Here is a 24,968-nt window from a genome sequence, read left to right on the forward strand (position 1 = left end):
TGCTATATACTTTACTCTCTAGTTCCTCTCTAAGGAAATATGTGTGTGTGTCATTTGACCATATTGTATTTCTGTATATGCTCAGTGATATACTGTTGGGTCTTGGTCATTGGTTTGCTGCAGTATTAGATAACTCCACTTTAGACCCTTGTGTCCTATCATAGGAACGATAGAGATTCTGCAATATCTTGGTCAATAGAAAAAAGAAATTTTCAGCAAGATAGGCAGAGGAAGTTTTTCTTGGATAACCATTTTTCCACCCCTTCAAAAATGTTCAGCAGCGAGTCTTCTTGCGTATGTGGTGTGTACTGTACATGGTTTTTAGTTTATCTAACATTTACACATCATGCATATACCCATGGCTATATATTTGTCAGATTGTACTAGTGTTTTTGCTGCAGGATGTAAGAATTCTAAGCCTTAGCCTTGCAGAAGACTACACTGTTTTTGATGCAGGATGTAAGAATTCTAAGCATAGTCTTACAGAAGAGAACATTAATTCATGTTTACTGTTATTCTGATGAATACCAAATAAACAGTATTGTTGTACATTTTTTCCAGGCTTCTGTATTTCAGTGTCAGGCACTTCAGGATATCTTCAATACATTGAGGTGCTTAATAGTTTTCAACACCAACAGTAAACATGCTTGGGCTAATGCATTGTCAAGTTTATTGTATTACTACATTTAGTTATAAAATTTTAGATTCCAGTACATTATTTTGGCATTACTTATGAAACCTTTCAGCTTAGCAACTATCCATCATAACATGAGACTCGTGTTGGCTTATTATATTTGATAGGAAGATTTTGAAATCTACTTTCATTTATTAAGGACCTGCTTTGTGAGTTTTTCATTGCTGTCTAATTGCAGTTTTGCATGGAACTTAAACAGCAGTGTGTATTTTTATACGGTAAAGGAAAATGGAGCAATAGGCATTTAGTTCCCCATATTTTGATCGAACTAGAAGCGTCTTTATTTGAATATCACTTGAAGGAGACATTTGAAATGGGTAGACATGTTAACACTATTCCTTTTGACAATGTTTACTGCTTTTGTTAAGGAAATCATTCATAATAAGTTGAATACGTATTGGGTCTTAATCAAATAATAACATACTATATTCAAATCAGGAACTTTTTGTTGGAAATAATTTTACTGACATAATTTGATGAGCTTATTCACTAATAATACCAGATAAACTTTCTTTCCTTTTAGAAATAAGTGACCACTTTTTGTTCACTCATAATACATAGGTAACATACATCTTGACAAAATAGCTATATACTTAATACTATATAATGACTAAGGCAATGTAGGCAATTTAGAAAGCAAAGATAGTTCTACATTAAGGCAGAAGAAATGTTTTTTATAATTACATTTACCTATTTACATTGTAAAAGTAAGGTGGTGTTTAAGACCTAATGATGTTGACGAATTGAACGTAGGGTTAAAGATTATAATAAGTTTCTGTTATGTATGGGAAAGAAAATTAGTTTGATTATTGTTTTCTTACGTAAAGTTGTGCAGTATAGTAACACCGCATAAGCTAGAATATTTAGTTCTGGGGTAGCCACTACAGATATTTACCATGCTTATCGTGTACACCCGCAAGGATCAGTTCTTGAATTATGTTGTACATGGTTGTTTTTATAATAAGCTGAATCCAGAGTAAAGATAGAAGTATATCTGCTTGTGAAGTTTTGAAAATACATATTTACAACAAAACACATTTCTGAGTCAAGTCATCACTGATATTTTATCCATTTTCTCTTTTGCTTCTAAGTCCTGGTGCATCATAAATTGGTGACATAATCTCAAGTCTTTAAAGGGTCTCTGCAGATAAGTTTTTACTATTAATAGTTATTTTTTTTTATTTCAACAATTGTTTATGAAGTTTTCATATGAATGTCTTCATATGAATGTCTTAGTGTGTATAAATGCACTCTAATAAATTGTAGGTAAATACTACTACACACAATATATGTATACATATTTAAACTCATAAACATTTAAGCTTGATATTCATCTTCAACAATGATTTGAATTTTTTTTCTATTATTCTTGATCTTCCCTCTTATAACTTGCTTGTCTACATATTACATTTATATTTTTTCACAGTTTTATGTATGCATTTTCTGCATAGCATTATAAGGAGACAGAACAAGCTCAGTGAAAAAGAAAAGACTTCATAAAATGAAGACATTAGCTTACTGTATGCTACATAGGAAAGGTATCAGATTTAAATAACACTGATGAAAACTACATTAAATATCTAGAGTAAAGAAAGATAAAATGCTTATCAGTAAGTAAATAGTACTGATGGACAAAGATTAGTACTAGGAAACTAGTTTAATATACTTAGTCTTCTGGTGCTGTTTTATATTATAACTGATTGAAGGACTTGAGTAGTGTTCATAGTGTAAGATTCAGTATGACATACCTTTCCTCTCTGCATATCCTCTACTTCTCTTCTGAGATTAATCAGAAATAATTTGAAATATGTAATATTGCCTAAAAGGTTCCAAGGTAAAATGAGGGGAAATTAGTGTAAATTTATCATAATCAAGAAATAATTGTTCAGATATTACCTGAAAGTTTTAAAGGGCTAAGAGTATATGGTACATCATACTTGATGAATAGGCTTGTTTTGTCTCCGAACAGTGACTTTTGTTGTAAACGTACTTGACAAATTTAAACAGTAACTCACATGTATTCATCAACCCACAAAAGTAATGTATTAGATCTTGGTTAGTAATAATTAAATACAATAACATTTTTATCTAATGTTGCGTTGCTGGTATTTTCTCATGTAGAGTATTTCTGCTTGAACCTCACTTCAGCTTATGAGCCACAAGGAATGTATCATCAAAAGGCTAGAGTTACATAATAGTAGGAACAAATGTTTTAAAATCTTTATTTCTCTGGTATCTTTCTTATTTACAGTTTTGCTATGAATATTTTTATATGTTCTCATTCTGTTCCATATGATGTAACACTAGACTTGAAGGTTTAAATACGAGCATGGAATCTGTAAGATGGTCACCATTACATAAATACCCTCTTTGTCCATAAATAAAGCCTTGTCTTTTGATTTTGATATTGCCACACGTTTTTGTATAGAATTGTTACGTATGCATGCGTTAAATGATTAGTGCTATTTTCACTTAAATTTTTTTTCTAGAAGTATAGGCTGTTAACATCCAGGAATGAACACTTGATGTAATGTGTATGCGAGATTGGAATTTTGTATTAAATATAGTTGCATAATTGCCATATATATATTTGCCATTTGGTAGTAAGAATGTTTAGCAGACTACTCTCATTTTCACCCAAATGAATCTTTATATTACTGTAATATATTATACATATCAGTTACATTGTTTTTACATGCTGTATCTTTCACATATACTAGGTGATACGTATCCATAATTATGTTAGATTTTATTAACATTTGTTAATGAATAGTGAGATTCCCGTAATTGAAATTGAAACTAGAATTCTCAGTAATATTATTTATTCTTTGAAAGTTATGTTGAAAAGTAGTCACAGGGGAATTAATATTTTATTAAATCATTATGATGTGTTGCTAAACACAGAGTTCATTATTTCTTTGCCTAAAAGAAACCACTGTCACAGCTAAAGCATGCATATTAATATCATAATATTTTTTAGCATTCATGTTAAAGTTGAAGCAGATTTTATGAAATTTTTGCTAACAAGAACCTTTACATGAAGTACTTGATAAGGTATGCATAGTTTAAAAGAAATCTTATCCAAGTTCAATGTAGATATATATATAATGCCCATGATTGCTTTGAGTTTACTATATAGTTGGCTCTACACATGTAATTGTTCATGACATAATGTTTGCATATATATTTCCAGAGGTTAAACATTTAAAATGTTTTCATTATAATCAGAAATTTTTCACAATGATTGCTTACATAAAAAATGTCCACTTGAAAGGCAGCAATATTCTTTTGGTAAGAGAAGTCGAACTGTTGCACACATCATTCACATGAACTTTGTGTAGGCATCACTTGTGCAATGCCTAGTGTAGTTTCAGTCAGCAATCCAGTTATCTTAGCGGATAAACTACTTAAGCCACTGCCATGTTCTGATCTCAGTTGATAGCTAGCTGAGCAGTTAAACTTTTTCTGAAAAAGGGAAATTTATGGTAGCGAACATTTTGAAAATGTTTCTTCATCCATAGTGCAAGTAGATGTGGCTTTAAAGCCTAAGAGAGTTTGCAAGATCTTCCTTCTTGAATTTCAATTGGATAATGCACATCGAAGCAATAAAGGTTAATGTTTCAGTAGATTTTCCAAGGCATTCTAACCCTTCCAATAGACTACATGTATGGTCCTTCAGGAGGAGGATGTCTTAACAGGGCAGTGTAGAAGATTACTAATCTCTGCATGACCCAGTCATGTGGGAGCTCTAGGTTATGACTAGGTGTGGCTGCATGTTCATCACATTATAATGACAAAGCCTTATCTTTGTTCACTATTTTGAAGGATAGAGTTGGAGTGCCATATTACAAGAACATAGTTGTTGTAATTCGTTTACTGGCACAAGGATTTAAGAGGTAAGCTGATGTTTACTTTTTAATAAAAAAATTGAGGAAATTGCAAGCGCTGAGTAGAAGGCTGCCAAGGTTTTCCTAAAAGTTCTGAGGCAATGGATTCAGAACTGGATACAGCTCCAGCAAATCTTGAACATGGGCGAGATGCATTTTATGGAAAACTTAAAACAATGTTCATTAACTTGGAGACCTCACTAGGATACAGATCTGAGGTTGATGCCGAGATCCTGAGGAGGCAGAGGCAATTTGTCAGTTATTACTATTGCAAGTTACTTTTAACAAGACCCCAGTCATTTTAAGACTATCATAGGGCTCTCCCCAAAGGTTATATATTTAAATCGGGATAAAAAATAGGAGTATGGCAGTCAAAAATATTTGGACAGCTAAGTAGGAAGAGACCAAAAGGAACAAATGGAAAGGGCAAGACAGGATGCTTCACAACAGGGGCCCAAAAAATAAGAAAAAAACACTAGTACCCTTGACAATAAGACATTCATGGCACAATAAGTATAGTAACATCCTGATGGGCCTCATGCAGCATGGTAGTCCAACTCTGTGGTAGGTGAAGACAGTAATCAACCATAGTCACATGGTTGGTCATGTTTGGATTGCCTTTGAACAAAATGCCAGGTAGAAGACATTGAACAAGTTCCTCTGCCATCTTGGAAATGCTACAAGTCATCTCAGGGACATGGATAACTTGCTGTGACAATGTGAAGGCAGTGTTATAGCTAGGTTATGCCACTATTCATCCCTGCTATGGCTAATAGATCCTCTCAATTCCTAAGATATCTTAACTGTGAAGTAGTTGGTACAGCTGACTTTTCCTACCCCTGTAACAGTTTTTGGGCGTTTTCTAAACAATGGCCAGCCCACTGAGAGTTGAGAGTCATGCGTTTTGTTTTGGTAGTCTGGTTAAATAGCCTAGTGATCAGAATAAAGAACACCTCTTCCTTAGCCTATGTCAACTGTGAGCAGTACACTACTCTAACCAAGCAACTTGCATAAGCAAAACCAGGAACTTTATTTTAACTACACTCAAATACATATTGACTCCACTTTGCAGCTGAGTGAAATACAAGACAAATCGTGGAATTTTACCTAAAATTGTGAAAAGGAAATCGTTAATGACCAACATCTTGGCCATGTGTGAATCTCTATATCCAGCAATGAGACAGCTGTGAAATATTATTGACCAACATCTTGGCCATGTGTGACTCTTTTATCTAGCAATCAGACAGCTGTGAAGTATATTTTTTCCTTGGATAAATACTTTTTGTAAACACCATTTACATAAAGCTACCTTTTGACCTAGCATGTAGTGTAACCTAGTAACCTGAAAATCATGGGAGCTATGAATTTTATTTGGTTAGGTTTCCTAGATATCTTATTGATGCTTACTCTCTAGCTGACCTTTGTCATGTCACTGGTGGCAATCTACCCATTGGTTATAAATCTGGTACTAATTATACCACAGTCGTTAGATATTACTAAGTTAACAGTACAGTGCCAGAGGGGTCCTCTTATCAAAGATGAATAAGACACAAGTTCAGAAATGTGTAATTTTTAGACTCTTCACGTGCTTTACAAGCCCTTTAAATTAGTCACTAAAAATCTGTATACAATATTCAACAAATCACGTCCAGGTGGTATAAATATTGATACAATACTTTGTATCCTGCTTATATAAGCAATAACATAAATGAGGATGCTAAGATTGCAGTTGCTGTGCCTAAATGAAATGCCGCCTCTTGTCAGTAATTGAGTATTACTATCTCTAACCCATCATCTTCAATAAACTAAAACATGTTAATCCCCCTGTTGGAGTGTGGTGGTGTTCATTTAATAGAATGTCACCTGGAAGTAATATTATCTCTTAATATAGGTCACACTTATCTGACCAATGGATATTTGATTTATAAATCGAAACAACCCAGTCCTAAATATAGAGAAGGAAGACCGACACTTACAATCAAACATTCATATCTTTAGTCATTCTACAGTTTTGAACAAATATCAAGTATTGGCAACATCTTTGAAAGAAGTTTTGTCAGAATATGTAACTTTTCAGTTTATACAACCATTAAATTTTTAAACTGCATTTTGACCCATTTCCACAAATAGAGATTGGCTGCATATAACAAAGCAGCAATCAACTTCTTTTACCTTTTAAATGCTGTATCAAGGATAAATTCTCAGCACAGAAGAAAACAGCTACATCACCCACAAGGTCCAATAGTTACTGTAATCGGAGTGGTTATAAAATTACATTTCAGACACTGAAGCAGGAAGTGCCAGTGGCTTGAGATGTATTACTGACAATGTCCCTAGGCAGGGGAATGCATAGTTGAGGGTGTAGCCAAATTGCATAAAGGAACCACTTTAAAAAATGTAGATGACACTTTTGCCGCAAGACAATCACGTTTTTACTTTATAGTGCCAGACTTTTTTCCCTCCGTAATGCACTCAAATTTATTTTAATTTAAATTCAGATCTGAAATTTTTTTGAGAATGCATTTGGCATAATCAAGTATTTCCATAAAAGTAAATGTTCTTTGAGAGTAGTCTGCAATGCAATATTTATTTTTTCATAAATTCAATCACATAAGTAAAATCAAAACTGCGCTGTTTCATATTGAAAAATAATTTACTAAAGTCTTTGTGGTTTTTAAGCACGTCATTTATTTTTTAGCAATATATTGAAATTTGATACATCCATTAATGTATTTGTTTTTACATTAAGAACTTGCTAATAATGCAGAAGATATCCCTTGTTTCTTGGGTATTTTTGGGAAATTCTGACATTTTTGGGTTAATGCTGCACAGTTTCAAGGCTCAAAGTAACTTCAATATAATGAAAACTGTAAAATCATGTATCAATTTTTGGGAAATGAATTATAAGATATGTAATGTTATATGATACAGTATAAGGAATGTACATATTTTAAAATAATTATGGATTTACTTTGTTAACCTGTCCTATGATATGTCTGGAATAAACAAGGGTTAGATAAGGGTAGTGGATATAGTTGTATTGATGTACATAAAGTCTGATGAAGTTGGAAGAGTATATCTTAAGGATGGTCCCCCACCCTATTCTTTTAAGTGCAACTGTTCAGCATAATGCACATACAAAACGTAGAGTGCTGTTCTATTCTAAGATTGTAGAACAAAGGATATCTTTCTGTTTTGTGTATTTGAACATTTTGTCAGTTTAGGAGCACATCGGAAGTGCAATGTTTTATGCTTTATATAGGTAAAATATACTGCTCAACAAAGAAAATTCATATTTTGTGGGCAGGTAAAATGTTGTTACAGGATAGAGTTACTGGTATCTTATATTTTCATTTTTACTGTACTCAATTTGTCGTCTCCATGTACAGTTATTTCAATGAAAATACAACAATAACCTTCTCTCACAAGTTTTTAGGGTGTACTTCAGGAATTGTTGCATCATTGAATGTATGAGTTTCTAGTGTGATCTTGAAAGAAAGTGAATAGCCTTTGTGCTTTGTTTGTGACTGCAGAATTATTACTTCCTAATAAAATTCACATGAATAAATGACACTAAATAGAATTTCCAAGACAGGTATGAGTGAAATATGAGTGTAGTACTGCTGTTAGAATTTCAGCAATCATAAATATATTCAAGGAAAAGGAGTACAGTATATGTGTAAATCTTGCCATTTGAAAATGCAAAAGAGAAAAAATAAGCTTAAAAATAAATAATTTCTATTCCTTGCAAATACTATATGGATACTGTAAACTGTTCAGTACTGAAAATTGCAACAGATTTGCCAAATAGATCCATAGTTCACAAATTTTGAAATTTGTGACTTGACTGATATCATGATATTATTAATAATGACAAGGAATATCAAGGTGATAAGCACATCTGATGTTGTGATCGGGATCAATGACAAGATTACTTTGTGACTAGGATAATGGACAAATTAATGACACACCTTGTATATTATCATTACTGTGAACTACGGCACAGTATGGGATGCTTTCTCATAGCTTTGTAGGTAAATCTCATTTTAAAATACTCCCCTAGTTCTTTTTTAGGAAAATAGTTTTTTGTAAGGTTTCTAAAGACTAGAAAGAAAATAGAAAATTTAACCTATGACTGCTAATTCTATGCTTTTATTTTCAAAAGGTACTATTTTTAAGAGACACTGGAAGTTCAGGAATAATTTTCCATGGATGGCTGTGAAACAGGGAACCTTTTGTATATCTCTGGTTAACTGCTAAAGAAGTAAACTGTAACAGCAGTAATATTCATCATAATTATATAAAACATTTAAAAACAGAGTTGATAAGAAAAGATCAAATTGCATTAAATTCTTATATTGAAAAATAGTTAATTTGAAAAAACCAAGTTTTATTAAATTTCCATGTAGCATGACAATTGATCTTGCAATGTTAAAAATTAATTTCTTCAAATACGTACTGGAAAATTATTCTTAACTGTGTAATAATAATATAATAATAATAATAATTAATATTAATAACAATAATAATATCATCATCTTGGAATAAGAGAAAGACTATGCATAACTGGAATACAGGTAGCTTAGATACTATTCAGTGAAGGATACTTATGGAAAATGTGTATGTCATGTCTGAAATGAAAAATTTGTATGATGTCTGCAACGCGATGCCTTTTTTAGGAATAAATATCAGAATTTTAATTTTCAGATTTTGTCTTGTGAGAGTTGTAAGTTTTATTCAGTGATGTATTACTTTAGAATTATCTGTTGTTGTTGAATTTGAATGTGAGTGGATTGTTTGGGAGAGGATTTAAGACTACCTAGAATGAATGCATAAGTATGATGTTATTTCCAGTATTTTAAAGATTGCTAATTATGATTTATATTGCATAAAACAAGAAACTTTTATTTTTTTACTTAATTTATTTTAAGAACCACCAGTAGTCCTTTCTTTAATACAGTCTGTGATTATAATTTTAAACTATATTAAGTATACTTGCTGAAAAGTTATTTATTTTCAATTCATGTGTAAAGCTTTTCAGTTCCCTCATCTTAGTGCTCACTGAAAAAAGTTGTGAGTTTGTAAACTCTGTATCTTTTTTTTTCTGTACAATTCTTATTTTTTAAATTATACACACTTTGACAATTAATTACTGTAATATACAGTTTCTTATTTTTTAATCTTGGTTCAGTCTTTGTGGACACACACACACATGCTGTGAAAAGTAAGTAATACTGAACCCCAACACTATACTAGCAGAATATTTTGAATTTTGCTCTGTCACACTGCAAATATGGAAAATTAGTTTCCACGTGGTAACACTGAAAGCTTTACTCTTTTTGTAATGTATATTTTTTTTAGATAGATTTGTTATAATCTGTAGCAACAGAAGATTTTGGGTTATGACTTGTTTTTCCTTTACACTGATTAATTTTCATGTATTGCAGGTTGAGGAATAGTTTTGATATGACCTTATATTTGTTTTGATAGCTATTTTTTAGAAAGATTGTTTTATATTGCATCTGTTGTTAGTTTGCGTGATGTGATTGCCAAGATATTAGAAGCAATACTTCCAAATGTATCTCAGTAGTATTGGTCAGGAAATATAAATTAAGGATATTTTTTATATAACTTTAATAGTGCAGTCAAATGACTGTTAGATTTTCTTATTCTGCAATTTAAAGGAAATGCATAAGTAATTTCCCAGATCTTAGAAAGAACTGTCCTCTTTTACTTAGACTATGCATTTAAACTGTATACATTTATTTAACTATTCATGTAATGTACAGATATTCAAAGTCTCTGGTCTCAGAAAATGTCTTCTCTATGAATGTTAGTTGAAGTTTTTCTTATATGATGTGTAACTAGCTTCAGTACTAATACATTATACTTAAAGGAAACCTTATTTTTTTGACATAAGCTAATTTTCTGGGAAACATATTAGACACTCAAAACAGGTATGATAAGAGTTTGTCTCTTGAAGTACTACAGTATATGCTAATGTAGGTAAATCAGTTTTTGAAGGTTGTGCATAAAGATACATAGCTTGCATTACATCAATATTTTCTCGATGAGATCTCAGTTATATATAGTGTCAAGGTAGTTCACTATGCATTTAAATTGGCCTTGGTATGGCTTCTATTATCTTGGTGCACTCGCATAATTTTTGGTGAAGTAAGTTTTCCATAAAAATAGGTATGCGAGAAATGTTTTTATGTGGCTCACAATATTTCTCTTTTCCACTTTACAATTTCAGAAAGAAGTAATAGTGTGTGAGCCTTAACAGGGGTTGTGCTTTGTGCAGCACAGTCTTTTAACTTATTGTCGCCGAGGATTTGCACCGTATTTGCTTCCAGAATCTTTGGGTCAGATAATTTTTTGAACGAAACTCGGTAGATATTTATTAGCTTTATGTGAAGGTTGTCCATATTGATTTTGTGTCATGGCTTTGAACAATCTTGAGGCACCTCACACTAAGTACTTTTTTGTCTGACTCACTAAAAAGGTTTATCGTTCATAGCTATATTTGTCAGCTGTGTCTAAGCCTATATCATTCCAGATGCAGTCACATACATTCCTTTATTTCAGCGAGCTTCATAACTAACAGTCGATACTAAACTATTGATATACTGTATTGTGATATGAGAAACTTCAATATTTTAAAGACATTATATTATGATTTAGCTAGACTGTTCATATTACTGTATTGCCTTGTGTATATAACTTGTATTTTTGAACTTGGGACATGAGCCTTAAGATAAAGATTTATGTAGATAGATAGTTTTCTTGTAAATATACAGATTTTGTGATTGTATTGTGTGTTTGACTTAATATCCTTGGAAAATAGTTCACCTTCATGCCACTGCTCTTATCAACTAATAAGGTAGTCTCATCTCTGTGACGATGAGCCAACTGTTAAAGCATAGTCCTCTGCTTGATATGGAATTGAATTTATGCTTGGGTGTTTTGGAAGTGGTAATGGTATTTGAATTTCAGCACTTATCAATTGTATATTGATAAGGATTGTGTGACAGTGTTATTATTTCAAAGCTGTGTGAGTACTTCTTTTTGAGCTGCATACATCAAGGAACTTATCAGGTAAAATAACTTTACATACGTGTATTTGTAGTTTACCATTTAAATTAGTAAACCTGTGCCTTGCCATTGAAAATATAAAGAAAAATTACCATACTTGTACTGAAGTCACAATTTGTCAGAGTTTAAAATCTGAAACTTTGTTATCTTAATTTAAATAACACAGGATTTTTGTTATTTTAATTTACATAATACAGGGATATTATGTACTTTATTTAGTAAGGAGAGCCCATACCACTTTATGAATATATTCTATTGTACTTTCAAATTCAGCTGTGTTTTTTCAATGCTATGTAGTGTCATGCAGGTAGTAGCTTTTATCATACACCATTAACAAATGGCTAACATCTAACTGCACTAACATTTGTTTTATTAACCATTGCATTTACGATTTTGACAGCATGTTGACATCTTGCTTCTGTTACTCATAGAGGTTTACTACGATTGTAAGTCTACAAGAAAAGTGTTGTCAAGGTAAAGCAATGTATGTATTTCTCTTTGGATAGCTTAAATGCACTTTGTTTCATGTTTTCATTTTGTTTTAGTTGTCTTGTGTGTTATTATGAGACAGATTACAATGGTTTTACATATGTCTACAGTAGACGACCTATAGTTACAGTTTATACAATGATATACGTACTGTAGTATATATCTGCCTTAAGAGGCAAAGTACATTGGGCCAGGAAATGTACGGAGAGAAATGTGCATATCATCACGAAAACCACTTTATTCATAGCCCATTCATTATTCACTTGTTTTAATTATTATGAATATAATATGGTACAACACCCTCTTTTAGATAAATTCTGTCAAATAAAATGGCAGAATAAAGCAAATTGTTTTTATATATTTTCTCTTTTTTTCTTATTATCTGCATAATTGGCTCAGCGACGTTTCTTAATAACTGACCAATATTCATATTGGGAAATTCTAAAATTTGCCGAGGTGATGTTTTATTCATAAAAAGGATTCTGGTGCACTTAGCTGGTATACGCACTGGTATTAATAGTCTATTAGTGAACAGGGATCTCGGGTCCAGGTCAAGCAGGGTCATCATCAGTGCTGGGCCGGGTCATCTCTGGTATACAGCTAGTGTTGGTGCTGGTATAGCTGGTGTTATTGCGATGTTTTGACCTCCTCTTAGGTCATCTTCTTGACAAATCAGTAGTGGAAGAAAAGCAAGAGTGTGTGTGCATGGTGGTATTTACAGTGACTCAGACCTAGACCTCAACTCGCACTGGTCGAGCCAGTCTCAGATGACGTTGGGGATTTCACACTGATGGCCGCGGGGATTCAGCTGTGGGAGAATATTAGTATTGTGTCCAAGGATGCATGTTGTAAGTCCTGCCTGCGGCGGGAGTCTTGTCATCCTATGGAAGCTCCTGATTATTTGGCACTGTTGGGGGTCGTTTGCTGCTCTCCAGTCGTCGGTGGGGAGGAAAAACATTTTTTGAGTAAATGTATTCAAGTTAGGTTTCCCCTTTTCCTATATGGAGGGCCTCCAGAAGGTGCAGACATCGGGCTCTCTTGCCTGATCTATGATTTTGATATTAAGTATACATAATATAATTTCTATTTATTCAAAGGTTATGGGCTGTTCTGGTGTGATTAAATATGGCTCCTTCTTGGGCATGGCAGGAGATTCACATGAAGAATCGCATGGTGGTCATTCTGATGTATTTACCGAGGTATCCTCGGACGGGGGCATGTGTAACGGTAGGCCACACTCTTCTTCTTCAAGAGATCCTGCAGAAGGCCACTGGGTTGTTCCTCGTCACCAGGCTGCTTGTCTTCTTTGTTTTGTAATAGCTGATCTTTTTGTCTTAATCAGTAGTGCTGACGTGTTTTATTACACGTCCAGTCCATATAGAGGTGTGACTGCGAGTGAAGTGCAGACACGCGGGCAACACTGGCCTCTTGACAACAGACATTACACACATTCAACCATCCTACATTCTACCCCCTCCCACCCCCCCCCCCCCCCCCCCCCCCCCCCCCCCCCCATGATTATGGCATGGCATAATATTAAATGGAAATAAGTGATGGCAATAAGCCAATATGTATTAAATACATATATACACAGAAAATATACATAAAAAAATCCTCATAAGAAAAAAGTAATGGTTAATGCATGGGTATCATATCATACAAGAACATGCATGGCAGCAATAAGAATATGTTTACAAATATGTCTGCAAAAATTAATTGTAGCCAGTTTGGCTTATCTAAAACAGAAGACAAAACAAGCATGAGGGACAATAAGATATAATTTTACAATGTGGCACAAGCATGAGCATAAGTTAACACTCAATATCACTCATGACATACTTGCCCATCCATGAGGATTGCACAGTCCGCCTTTTTGGAGGAAGTGGAGTGGGTTCCAGGCGTGGAGAAGTGGCTGATGATGTTGGGGGAGCTGCTGTTTCAACACCTTCAGGTGCTTCCTGTTTCTGAGTGACACCCAATTGCTTCCATCCAGCCTAATGAGATACTGTCAGTGGTCCTAAGAATCCACTACCAACCCAGATCAGCCCCAGGTTTTGGTTAAAGGATCCTGCACTCTTACCCTGCAGCCTACAACAAGGGGTAGAAGCTCCCTGGTCCCTGCAAGTGATTGGGTGGTTGGGTCTCTTCTTGGGTCTCTGCCATTTGTAGCTCCCTCTGCTGGATTACCTCATCCTATGGTCTCTCCCCCTTGTAATGCTGTCTGGGCGTTGGCCCTCCATCTCTGAGCTGCCTACCAATGGCAAGCTGTGCTGAGGAGGGGTGTTGAGGTACTGAAGAATTGCCAGAGATACTTTGTAGCAATTGAGGCTGCCTCCTTTGCCTATATTAGACCTGATGATCCTCTTGGCAGTCTTGACTGCTGTTTCAGCCCTGCCATTGGACGGGGGGTAGTGGGTTGATGAAAGGAGTACTGTAACCCCCCATTTTCTGATGAACAATGTGGTCTCTTCACTAATGAGGTTTGTGCCCCATCTGTTGGAGATTAGCTCTGGTGCTCCCCTTCTTGTGAAGTATGTCCTAAAAACTGATATAATTCTTGATGACATTGCACTATGTGGGAAGTGCGCCACTTCCAGTCACCCGGTGAGCCTGTCTGCATAGGCTATGTACATATGGCCCTCCAACTGTAGCATGTCCACCACCGTCGACTGGAATGGATATTCTGGGGGTGGTGTGATTACTAATGGTTCAGAGGTTGTGATGGAGCATGTATATCACAAGGGGCACATCCATCCCTGTGGCTCTCCCAGTCACCTCCCATGCCTGGCCAGTAAACCAATTGCCTAGCCCTGGAGAGCATGGAGGCTACCTACCCCCTGATGGCCTGCATGAAGGCCTGTAATGACTTGAAGGTGAAGTTTCTCTGTTATGAGCAGACATGGGCATCCTTGGTCTTAAGTGTAGACTATCCGGTCTTCTACCATAGATAACCTGTCCCTAACTGAGTAAAACTGACGGGCAGGCCACCTCCTGTGCCTTCTGTGGGTGCCAATCATTTGCTGCCACTTTAACTGCCAACAATTGGTATACAGGTTCTTTAGAGGCTGCTATTTTGGCCCTCTCCTCGTCAAGTACAAGGCATTCTTGCTCAAGAGCAGTGGCCGAAGCAGCGACAAGGGCGGCAGTCATATCCTCTTCAAGTTCAGAGTCCCTGTCATCTGGTTCACAACAGACAGCTGGGAAGCGCGATAAGAAGTCAGCAGCACAATTCCCCTTCCCTGGTAGGTATCTTACCTGGAACCTATATTGCAGAAGAGTCTCGGGTTCAGTATATCCTTCAGCTCTCTCACCCGGGAGCTTGACCAGTGGGCAGTGGTCAGTCATGATCAGTAAGTTGGGGCAGCCCAACAGAAGTAGCCTGGCCTTCTTGAGACACCATGTGACAGCTTAGGCGTCTCCCTCAACAGCAGCATACCCAGATTCAGCTTGCGAAGTGGTGTCTCCCACATAGGATGATACACCACCTGCCCTTGCAGCAGAATGGGACATCAGCTGAGGTACAAGCACAGTACTGCTGCAGGATAACAAACCCGATTCCATCTCTGCTCCAATCTGTTAGGGCTGCTGTTGGTCGGGACTTGGCATAGTATACCAGCCCATCTTTGGCCAGCTTGCATATGGCCTCCTGTGCTTGGTGGAATCTCTTGTAGGTTGTTATTCCAGCAGACATTCTTGCTTGCAGACTTCTAAAGGAGGTCTCTAAAGGGTTATATCAGCAGAGGGGTGTGGTAAGGAAGGGTGCCAACTGATTGACAAAGCCAAACCATGACCTGATGCCAGTGACAGAGGGGTTGTTGGACACAGGGAATCTCTGTATGGCAGCTAGACTCTCCTCTGGGCCTATAGGAATCCCATCCCAGCTGAAATCTGGCAAAGCTCACTTCTCTTCAGCAGAAGCTGAATTTCTCTGACTTGAGGGTTATTCCCTCTTTGGCACATGTCCAAGAAATTATAAGTGTGCCAGAAGGCCCCCATAGACGTTGTTGTCTTACAGAAGAGTATCATGCACACACTTGTGTTTTTGGGGGATGTCCTTGATGGCATCATCAAACCTCTTGGTGTAGGCATCTAAAGCTGAACAGTGTACCGCGGGCATTCTTTCTGTATCGATAACACCCCGTGGGAGTGATCAAGGTTGAGAGTCTACGGCTCTCTTCATCTAACTCCACCAGGTGGAAGCCCAAATGTGCATCTGCCTCTGTCTTGAAGGAATGTAAAGGTACCCCTGAGATCATGTCGAAAGGACCACGTGTGTGATGCATCTCTCTCCTGCAAGAAGCATTGAGGCATTGAGCTGACCCAACTTCTTGGCAACAATGACCATCCTCGCACACCATTCGGTTATTCTGTTGATTCACCAGTCGGTAAGTACCTCCTCAATGATGCCTTTCTCGATGTCCTGGTCCAACAGCTTCTTCACTTCTGACTCCCAATGCTTTGGCACTGATGGTGGAGTGTGGCATGCATAGGGGGTTGGACCTGGCAGTAGATGAATATGGTGCGGCTTGCCCTCCATGATAGGGAGGGGCTCCCTCTCTGTATTAAATGTTGATGACACAAAATGGTGCAAGAGCCACTGCTCCAACTTCATTTCTCCTCCACTGGTGGGAAGGGCATAGCTGAGAGCTTAGGCAGGGTCTGCACAATGGGTGTGGGTACGTCATGCTGGAGCATTGCTGATACTGGTAAGTGGTGGGGAAAAGACTGGGGGACGAGGCCAAGGTCCTTACAAGCAGCCAATGAAAGAAGAAAGACCTTGCAGACTTGATGAACTACACTTCTTGGATGATTGTCTTGTCACCATATTGAACACGAAGAGGAGTAGTCCCCATACACTCCAATCCAAGGCAACATCACGTAGGGCTGCGCAGCTTTGTGAAAGGGCAGGCGTTTCAACAAGGATTGACAGCAGGGTGGGGCCTTTAACACACACTTGGGCCCCCTGTATTCGCGTTCTCCGGATTCGCTGATTCTCGCATTTGCAGATTTCTCTTTGGAACATATCTCCCCATTATTCATGGGAAACTCGCCTTATTTTTCTATGAGAAATATCGACAAATTCCTGGTGTTTTTAACAATTTCATTATAAAATGCACTTTTTGTGATAAAATTAAAAAATAACCAGGTATAAACGTTATCAGTGGGTTTTTCTAGAGCTCTAATGAACAAAATAGACCACTTTAAACAATTTTATAGGGGTTCCAAATATTTGCGTGGGGGTCTGGTGCGCATCCCCCATGAATATGGGGGGACCACTACAAGGTTGTGACCTTTAGGCCTAGGCCTATGAACTGATGAGGACACTATCACTTGTATAGTAGGCTGCATACTGGGTTGTACCCTGGCAGTGACTGCCCCCAGTGTTACTGATGAAGCAGAGGCATCATTCACCATCTTCCTTCTTGCTTCGACAATACAGTTTCAAGTGGCTGATTTTTTGACAGCCATGATAAACACTAATTCTCACTGGACACAACACCTTGCTGGGCTCATGCTGCACCCCACAGTTCCCACACACATGAGCATTGACAGTAATCGAGGACATGCGGGCAACATTAGCACCAATCACGCTTCCCTCTTGGCAACAGACATTACACACATTTAACCATCCTACAGGTACCCATGTAGAAATTGATGTAAAAGACTCCATGGGGGATTCCATTGCCAACCCGTCTCTTTGGGTGTACATGTGGCTGCAGTGGTACATATACACCCAGATCGATGGGCTAGCAATGGGATCTCCCCTTGGAGTCCTTTTTGCCAATTTCTTCCTGGTTATTGTCAAATAAAGGGTCTTCCAGAATTCCAGCAAACAGGGGATGTACATGCTACATGGATGACACCTTTGTCTGCACCAAATCCAAGAACGAGATAGAGCAGCTGCGACATACATTTCATGACCACAGCCCCCTCACATTTACGACAGAGCACTGCCAAGACTGCCACATCCCCTTCTTTGACTTCCTTGTCAAACAACAAGATACCTGATTCAGCACGAAGGTATACACGAAGTCGACAAACCTGGGAATGGTCATGAATGGAGAGAGCAAGTGCCCAGAGAGGTACAAGTGCTCCAAAATCAGCTCCTTTGTCAGGAGGGCTCTCTCACACTACTCCTCCTAGAGTGACACACAAACAGCGAGTTAGTGTGTGCTGCCCAGGTCCTCATTGATAACGGACACACCAACTGTGCTGTGGATGAATCAATTTGGTACCACCAGGAAACCTGCCCCAATGCCCCAGAGTCCATCAAGTTTCTCTACAAGGGGCACTTCCACCTGAGGTACAAAGAAGATGAGCTAGCCCTCAAAAACATTGAGGGAAACGTCAGCCCTACCAATCAAGACAAAAAGATCAACTTAGTGATCTATTACAAAACGAAGAAGATGAGCATCCTGCTGATGCGAAACAAGCCAGCGGCCCTCTGCAAGATCCCTTGGAGATGAGCGTGGTCTGCCATTACACATGCCCCACCCGTGGATGCCTTGGCAAATACATCGGAATGATTTCAATGCAATTCTTCAAGTGAACCTCCTGCTGCCCAAGAAACAGCCATCTTTAATCATGCCAGGAATGCCTTTACCTACAATAAGAAGTAATGATATTACTGTATACCTAATATTGAAATCATATATCAGGCAACGGATCCCCGACGTCTACGCCTCCTGGAAGCTCTCAATATTGGAAAGGAGAAACATGATTTGAATATTTCCCAAGAAAATTTTCTCCTCCCAACTGCCACCCAGGGAGCAGCAAATGACCCCCCAACAGTGCCAAATAATCAGGAGGTCCCACAAGATAGCAGGACTCTCACTGTAGACAGGAATTCTGACATCCATCCCCAGACACACTACCATTGCACTTGCACGGCTGAATCAGTGCGAAATCCCCGACTTCGCCCGAGACCGGCTTGACCAATGAGAATTCAGCTCTAGGTCCAAGTCGCTATAAATACCACCACACAGACACACTTGCTTTAGTCCCACTACTGACTCATCAACAAGGTGACCTATGAGGAGGTTGAAATGTCACGATAACACAAGCTATAACAACACCAGCTGTATACCAGAGACAACCCCAGCCTGGATTTGACCCACGCCCACAAAACAATACCAGCACTGATGACGAACCCTGCTTGACCTGGACCCGAGATCCCTGTTTTGAATAAAATATCCCCTCCAGCATTTTTTTGAATTTCCCAATATGAATATTGGAGATTTATTATGAAGCATTGCTGAGCCAGAGTAGCAAATAATAATAAAAAGAGAAAATAATATATATATAAAATCAATTTGCTTAATTCTGCAATTTTATTTAAATGAATTTGTTTAAAAGAGGATCTAATACCAAAATAATAGTAATAATAATTATTATCTTGGAAGAAGACACTCTGAGGCAAACTCCATTGAAAATTTTAGCACTGTATACCGTTGAGCTTATAATATACAGTATTGTATCTTCTCAGTTTGTCATGTAAGGTTCTTCATTTCAGTACCTTATAAATCAGCTGTCCAAAGTAAATTTATATGCTCAGTGAAATATAGAGAGCTGTTCTTTTCAATGAAATATGCAATATTGTATAAATAATAGCTGTTTCTATGGCATTTGATTTGTCTCTATGGCATTTGATTTGTCTTATAACCTTCCTTTCACCAGCATGTAGCTAGTGCATTAGGTTTCCTGAGATCATATAAATGTTCAGTTATGATGAATTTACTTCCTTTGACATTTCAACACATGCTCTGACAGTCATCCACCAAGTTAAAAGGTGAATGATACAAATTATGTACAGGGGTATTTATAGCAGATGAGTAAGCTATAGTTAGCAGGTAGTGGTGCACTGAACTTTGATTGGCTGCATTTTGATGCTGTCTTATGTTCTCTGGTGTTGAGATCATCTAGGCCTATTTGATGGGTCAGGAGAGATGCTTTGATAGGCAGGTAGTAAGAATCCCATTATATAAGTGGTGGCATTCTTCCACCAGGCATGTAAACATGTATACTAACTACTCACTAATGAAAAAAAAGGTTATAAGACACATTAGAGAACACTCCACACATTAAATACCATAAAAACATAAGATTCAACACTATAGCCCTTAGAGAAGGTCTCATCCCTAATAAAAATAATACATTTTTAATAAAATCGGGGTCAAACTCAAGACTCGAGTGAAGGGCAGAGTGCTACCAACTGACCCATACATGTCACAAACTTAGTATAATCTAAATATTTCTATACCTGAGGCATTACATGGGCAGGCTACACACATATCAAGTTTTACCCAACTTTCCAACCCACCAGTGACCCAACTGATGGCATTTTATTTGAGTTACCACTTCTGAGTAAATATGATAAAAATAGTCAACACACAAACTCAAGTGTGGAATAGAAATAAATTTCTAACTCACATCAGAACCAAACCAAGGAACCTCATCTGATAGTCCAGAGTTTGATTCCAATGTGAGTTAGAAATTTATTTCTATTGTATGTACAAGGGATTGTTCGTTCATTATTTCCAACATGTATTTACTTGCTGTAATTTGAATGAAATACGGTCAACTTGATTACCATACTGGTGGGTCAGGAAGTTGGGTAATGGTATGTAGCTGCCCAAGGAAATGCCTCTAGTACAAAAGTACTTTGGTTCCAAATAATTTTATGCCCTTTGCCAGGCAGTTGGTAGCACCTTTGCATTTCATTTGAGACTCCTTGGTTTGATCCTGATTTGAATTCGAAATTTATTTCTGTAACGCACAGGACTATGTGTTGATTAGTTCAATCATTCTTCATTCGGAAGGAGTGATTTGAATAAAATTCTATCAACTGGATCACTGGTGGGTCAGCAAGTTTGGTAAAACTCACTAGTATGAATCACCAAGTTCAATAAAACTCACTAGTATGCAAAAAGTGTAGCATACACTGGTATTGCCTCAGGTGGAGAAGCACTGAACTTAGTTAAGTTCAAACTTCTTTAATGACCTGAGTAGATCAGATACAAATTTACTTCTGTTTACACATTGTGTTGATCATTTAAAAAAATATATCAATCAAAAATAACACGGAGCAACTCCCCAAGGATTTCCTAGTTTTGCTGTTGGGCAGAAGGCATTAGAAAGCTACTGACTAGATCTGACACATAACACTGTTCTATGTACATAGTTCAACTAAATAAGCTGTGGATTTCCTCTTTTTACAGCTCTGATTTTTATTACCTTGTCCTGTCATGATTTGATTTTCACTGCTGAACCACATTTCATTAAATGTAATTTTGATACCCTCAGATCAGGGAAGACGAAGGGGTTGAATGGTCGAGAAGTGAATCTCTTGTTAAGCTCTACTCTTAGGTCTGTCAGTCTCTCAAAATACTGGGGCCAATTTTGATTGACATACACTTTTAACACATTATGTGCACTGCAGATGTCGTATTATAAGACAAATGGAATCCTTTCAGCATATGGTTCATCCAACCTTGAATTTTACTAAAATGCTAGGCATAGGAAACTATACCTGGATAAATTTGATAATGTACATTACACAATATCCAATACATAAACAAGGATATAAAGTGAAAACCAAGTCTCATTTGGAATGTAAAGTCACTGGTGAAAAGAAAAGATGGTAAGAAACATTCAGACCACAACCAACCCTTATCCTTGTGATTTGCTTTCTGGGAGTGGGAGTTGATCCAACTTTCAAAAATGGAAAAACCGGAAGAAAAATAATGTCAATGACTCAAAAATAAACTACTACTACTGAGATATCTATTGAAGGATATGTGCTTTACACAATAAAAAAAAAATGGCTGAAATCAACTAAATCTGTATTGGAAAGATGTAGGTATGTCAATTACTATGACACTGCAAACATTATAGTAGTCACATACCATAAAAAGCATATAAAAAACAAATAACCAGCTGACTGGTACATGATTGTACAGTATTAAAATCTTGAAAATATATAAGTGAGCAAAGCACTGGAATGAATGACACACCTAAATAAAAAAAAAACATAAGGATCGCAGATACTAAAGTTGACAAAAACAGAGCTCGGTAGTATTGAAAACTTAAACTGAAATTAGAAATACTGGACAAAATTGGGAACTAACCCAGAAAATGACAAATAGATTTCAATTATATTCATCAGACATTATTTCCAGGGTACAACGCTCATCTGGCAGATGAAATATGACACCAAAAATGCAAAATAATCAATATTTGAAGGTTTTTTTGATGAAAAATGCCATAAGAATGCAGTTTACATAGTTTTCAATGTATCCAAAGCATTAAAAGTAAGGTTTTCTTAGGATTTTTGACGATGTTCCGGCTTACGACGCGTCTCAAGAATGGAACCCCCATCGTAACCCGGGGACTGCCTACAGTTTTTTCTCTAAAATTAAGTCATCCTCTTAAGATGTGCATTCCACAGATAAAGCACTACACCTACCCTATACTGCACCAAGCTTAACATTGCATTACAAGAGAGAACTGGTATTACAACAGAAACAGCAATATTGAAATTGAAATTAAAGGGTTTTAATGACCCATCTAAAACAGAAACACACAATTAATTAATAATCCCCAAAAATAACGAAAGCTTCTTTGGGGAAACTAAAAAGTAATACAAAAATGAATACAAAGAGGAAATCTTAATCCAATCTGCAAGAGGTCCATAGCACCTGACTATCAAATAAGTCTGCCAATTGAAAAAGACAGGAGTGAACATGATAAAAAACAGCAATAAAACAACAACTGTAAGATCAGTTAATAGTGCTTCACCATTAATGTAACAACTACTATCGGCGATTTTCTTAAATACTCAGGCGGAGGGTTTCAGAAAATCGGCATTATTAAAAAATTGGTGATAAGGGCACCAAACCCTGGTTATTGGTGCCGATAACTGGGGATCAGCGCCAAAAAATTCAGTTATCGTCATTGCTAGACAAGCGCCATAAAACCGGATCACCTATAACCAGGGACTGCCTAGTAGATTTATAGATTGATGGTATAGTAGATATCATCTTTATCTTCAGCTTTTCCCCTCCTTATATGGTATCAACTCTCTCTCTCTCTCTCTCTCTCTCTTCCTGACTTTTTTCCTCTTTCTTCTCCCAAACAACCCATCTACTCTCTCTCACTCCCTTCCCTCAAATTCTCTCACTGTCAACCCCCTTCTCAAACTCCACCCTCTTTGATGTCATTGAGGTTTACGCTATAGTATTCTTTTCCAAATGATAAGTCATATACAGAAATTATGAAATTATGTATGATACATTTATAAAGTAACTAAGTCTACAGACATCACCAGCCCAATTTCACGGGCAGAACCAAAGCGCCTCAGTGGCGTGGTTGGTATGGTGTTGGCGCCCCACCTCGGTGGTCGCAGGTTTGATTCTCGGCCATTCCACTGAGGAGTGAGAGATGTGTGTTTCTGGTGATAGAAGTTCACTCTTGACGTGGTTCGGAAGTCACGTAAAGCCGTTGGTCCCGTTGCTGAATAACCACTGGTTCCATGCAACATAAAGACACCATACAACGGGCAGAACCAGCTCCAATTCAGGGAATCCCTTCTCACCCCCACACCATTCGGAGGGGGGTTGGTAGGAAGAAACCCCATTAAAAAAATATGCATACTGTATATTCAAATGCCTTGTTGTGTCAATATATATATATATATAATATATATATATATATATATATATATATATATATATATACAGGCGGTCCCGTCCCCGGGTTACGACGTTCCGAGGTTACGACGCTTTTTCTTAAATATTCAATGGAAAAATCCGTCCTGGGGTTACGACGCTTGTTCCGAGGTTACGACGCTGACGCTTCCGACGCTCCGAGTTAAACGACGCTTTTAAAAAACGCATACTATGATAAAAATCCTTTATAGTTTAGCACAGTATATTAATAAAATAAGTTTCTGTTAGATTACAACAAAAATTTTGAGATTATGATGATTTTCGACACTTTTTATGTTGTATTTTTCTATGTTTTTTAGTGACGCCTCATATGCGGAACTAGTTTCCGAGCGAATGAATACATACTAGTTTACATATAACAGTCCAAAAGCGCAAATAATGAAAAATCATTGCTTGTTTCCAGTAATAATACAAAACGAAGTTTCTGGTTAGATTACAACACAAATTCCAAGTATCCAAAGAGAGACATTATCCAGTAATTTGATCAGAGAGAGAGAGAGAGAGAGAGAGAGAGAGAGAGAGAGAGAGAGAGAGAGAGAGAGAGGCGTCTTCCGACGCTCCGAGTTAAGGACAGAGAAGTGTTCGTTTCGTTAAACGGCCTCTGACTCATGCCAGTAAATGTTTTTGTTGATACTAATAATATACATCCTATTTAAAGATACTTTACTTTAATTAGTCTATATGATACGTAAATAGTAATCAACTGTTCTTGTAGCCCTCAATATTTGGCAAAATCGAAGTATCCAAAGAGAGACATTATCCAGTACGTAATTTGATCAGAGAGAGAGAGAGAGAGAAGAGAGAGAGAGAGAGAGACGCTTTGGCAACAATGGTCTCGGGGGTTTTTATAGCTTCCTTCTGCTTGATGATCGTGGATATTGTAGAAGGATTTCGACCATACTCGTTTGCCAAATCGACGATACGAACGCCACGTTTCATGCTTTGCTATAATTTCATGTTTTGCTTCCATCGAAATCATTTTCTTGGTTTTTTCTTATCACCTGCTTTGTCTTTAGCTTTGAGACCCATGGTTAATAATAAAATAGACAAAATAACACGAAAAATAGGCGCAAATAC

The 24,968-nt window shown here is 37.1% G+C and overlaps 1 protein-coding gene across 6 annotated transcripts in view; it reads left to right on the forward strand.

Moving 5' to 3' along the window:
• Positions 1-24,968, forward strand: part of LOC135221032 (PH and SEC7 domain-containing protein-like) — a 183,265-nt gene that overhangs the window by 143,819 nt on the left and 14,478 nt on the right. The window contains exons 13-14 of one of the 6 annotated variants that reach the window (XM_064258762.1): positions 562-611; positions 10,838-11,395. The exons of 3 other annotated variants lie outside the window; for them this stretch is intronic. In XM_064258762.1, the coding sequence (XP_064114832.1) occupies positions 562-610 (49 nt within the window). In that variant the 3' untranslated portion in view covers position 611; positions 10,838-11,395. Of the gene's footprint in view, positions 1-561; positions 612-10,837; positions 11,396-12,076; positions 12,135-24,968 lie in introns of those variants that run through there. 2 more of the 6 variants (XM_064258763.1, XM_064258764.1) reach the window with 2 other exon arrangements.

Source organism: Macrobrachium nipponense, chromosome 2, assembly GCF_015104395.2.
Source record: "Macrobrachium nipponense isolate FS-2020 chromosome 2, ASM1510439v2, whole genome shotgun sequence".
Lineage (NCBI taxonomy): Eukaryota > Metazoa > Arthropoda > Malacostraca > Decapoda > Palaemonidae > Macrobrachium > Macrobrachium nipponense.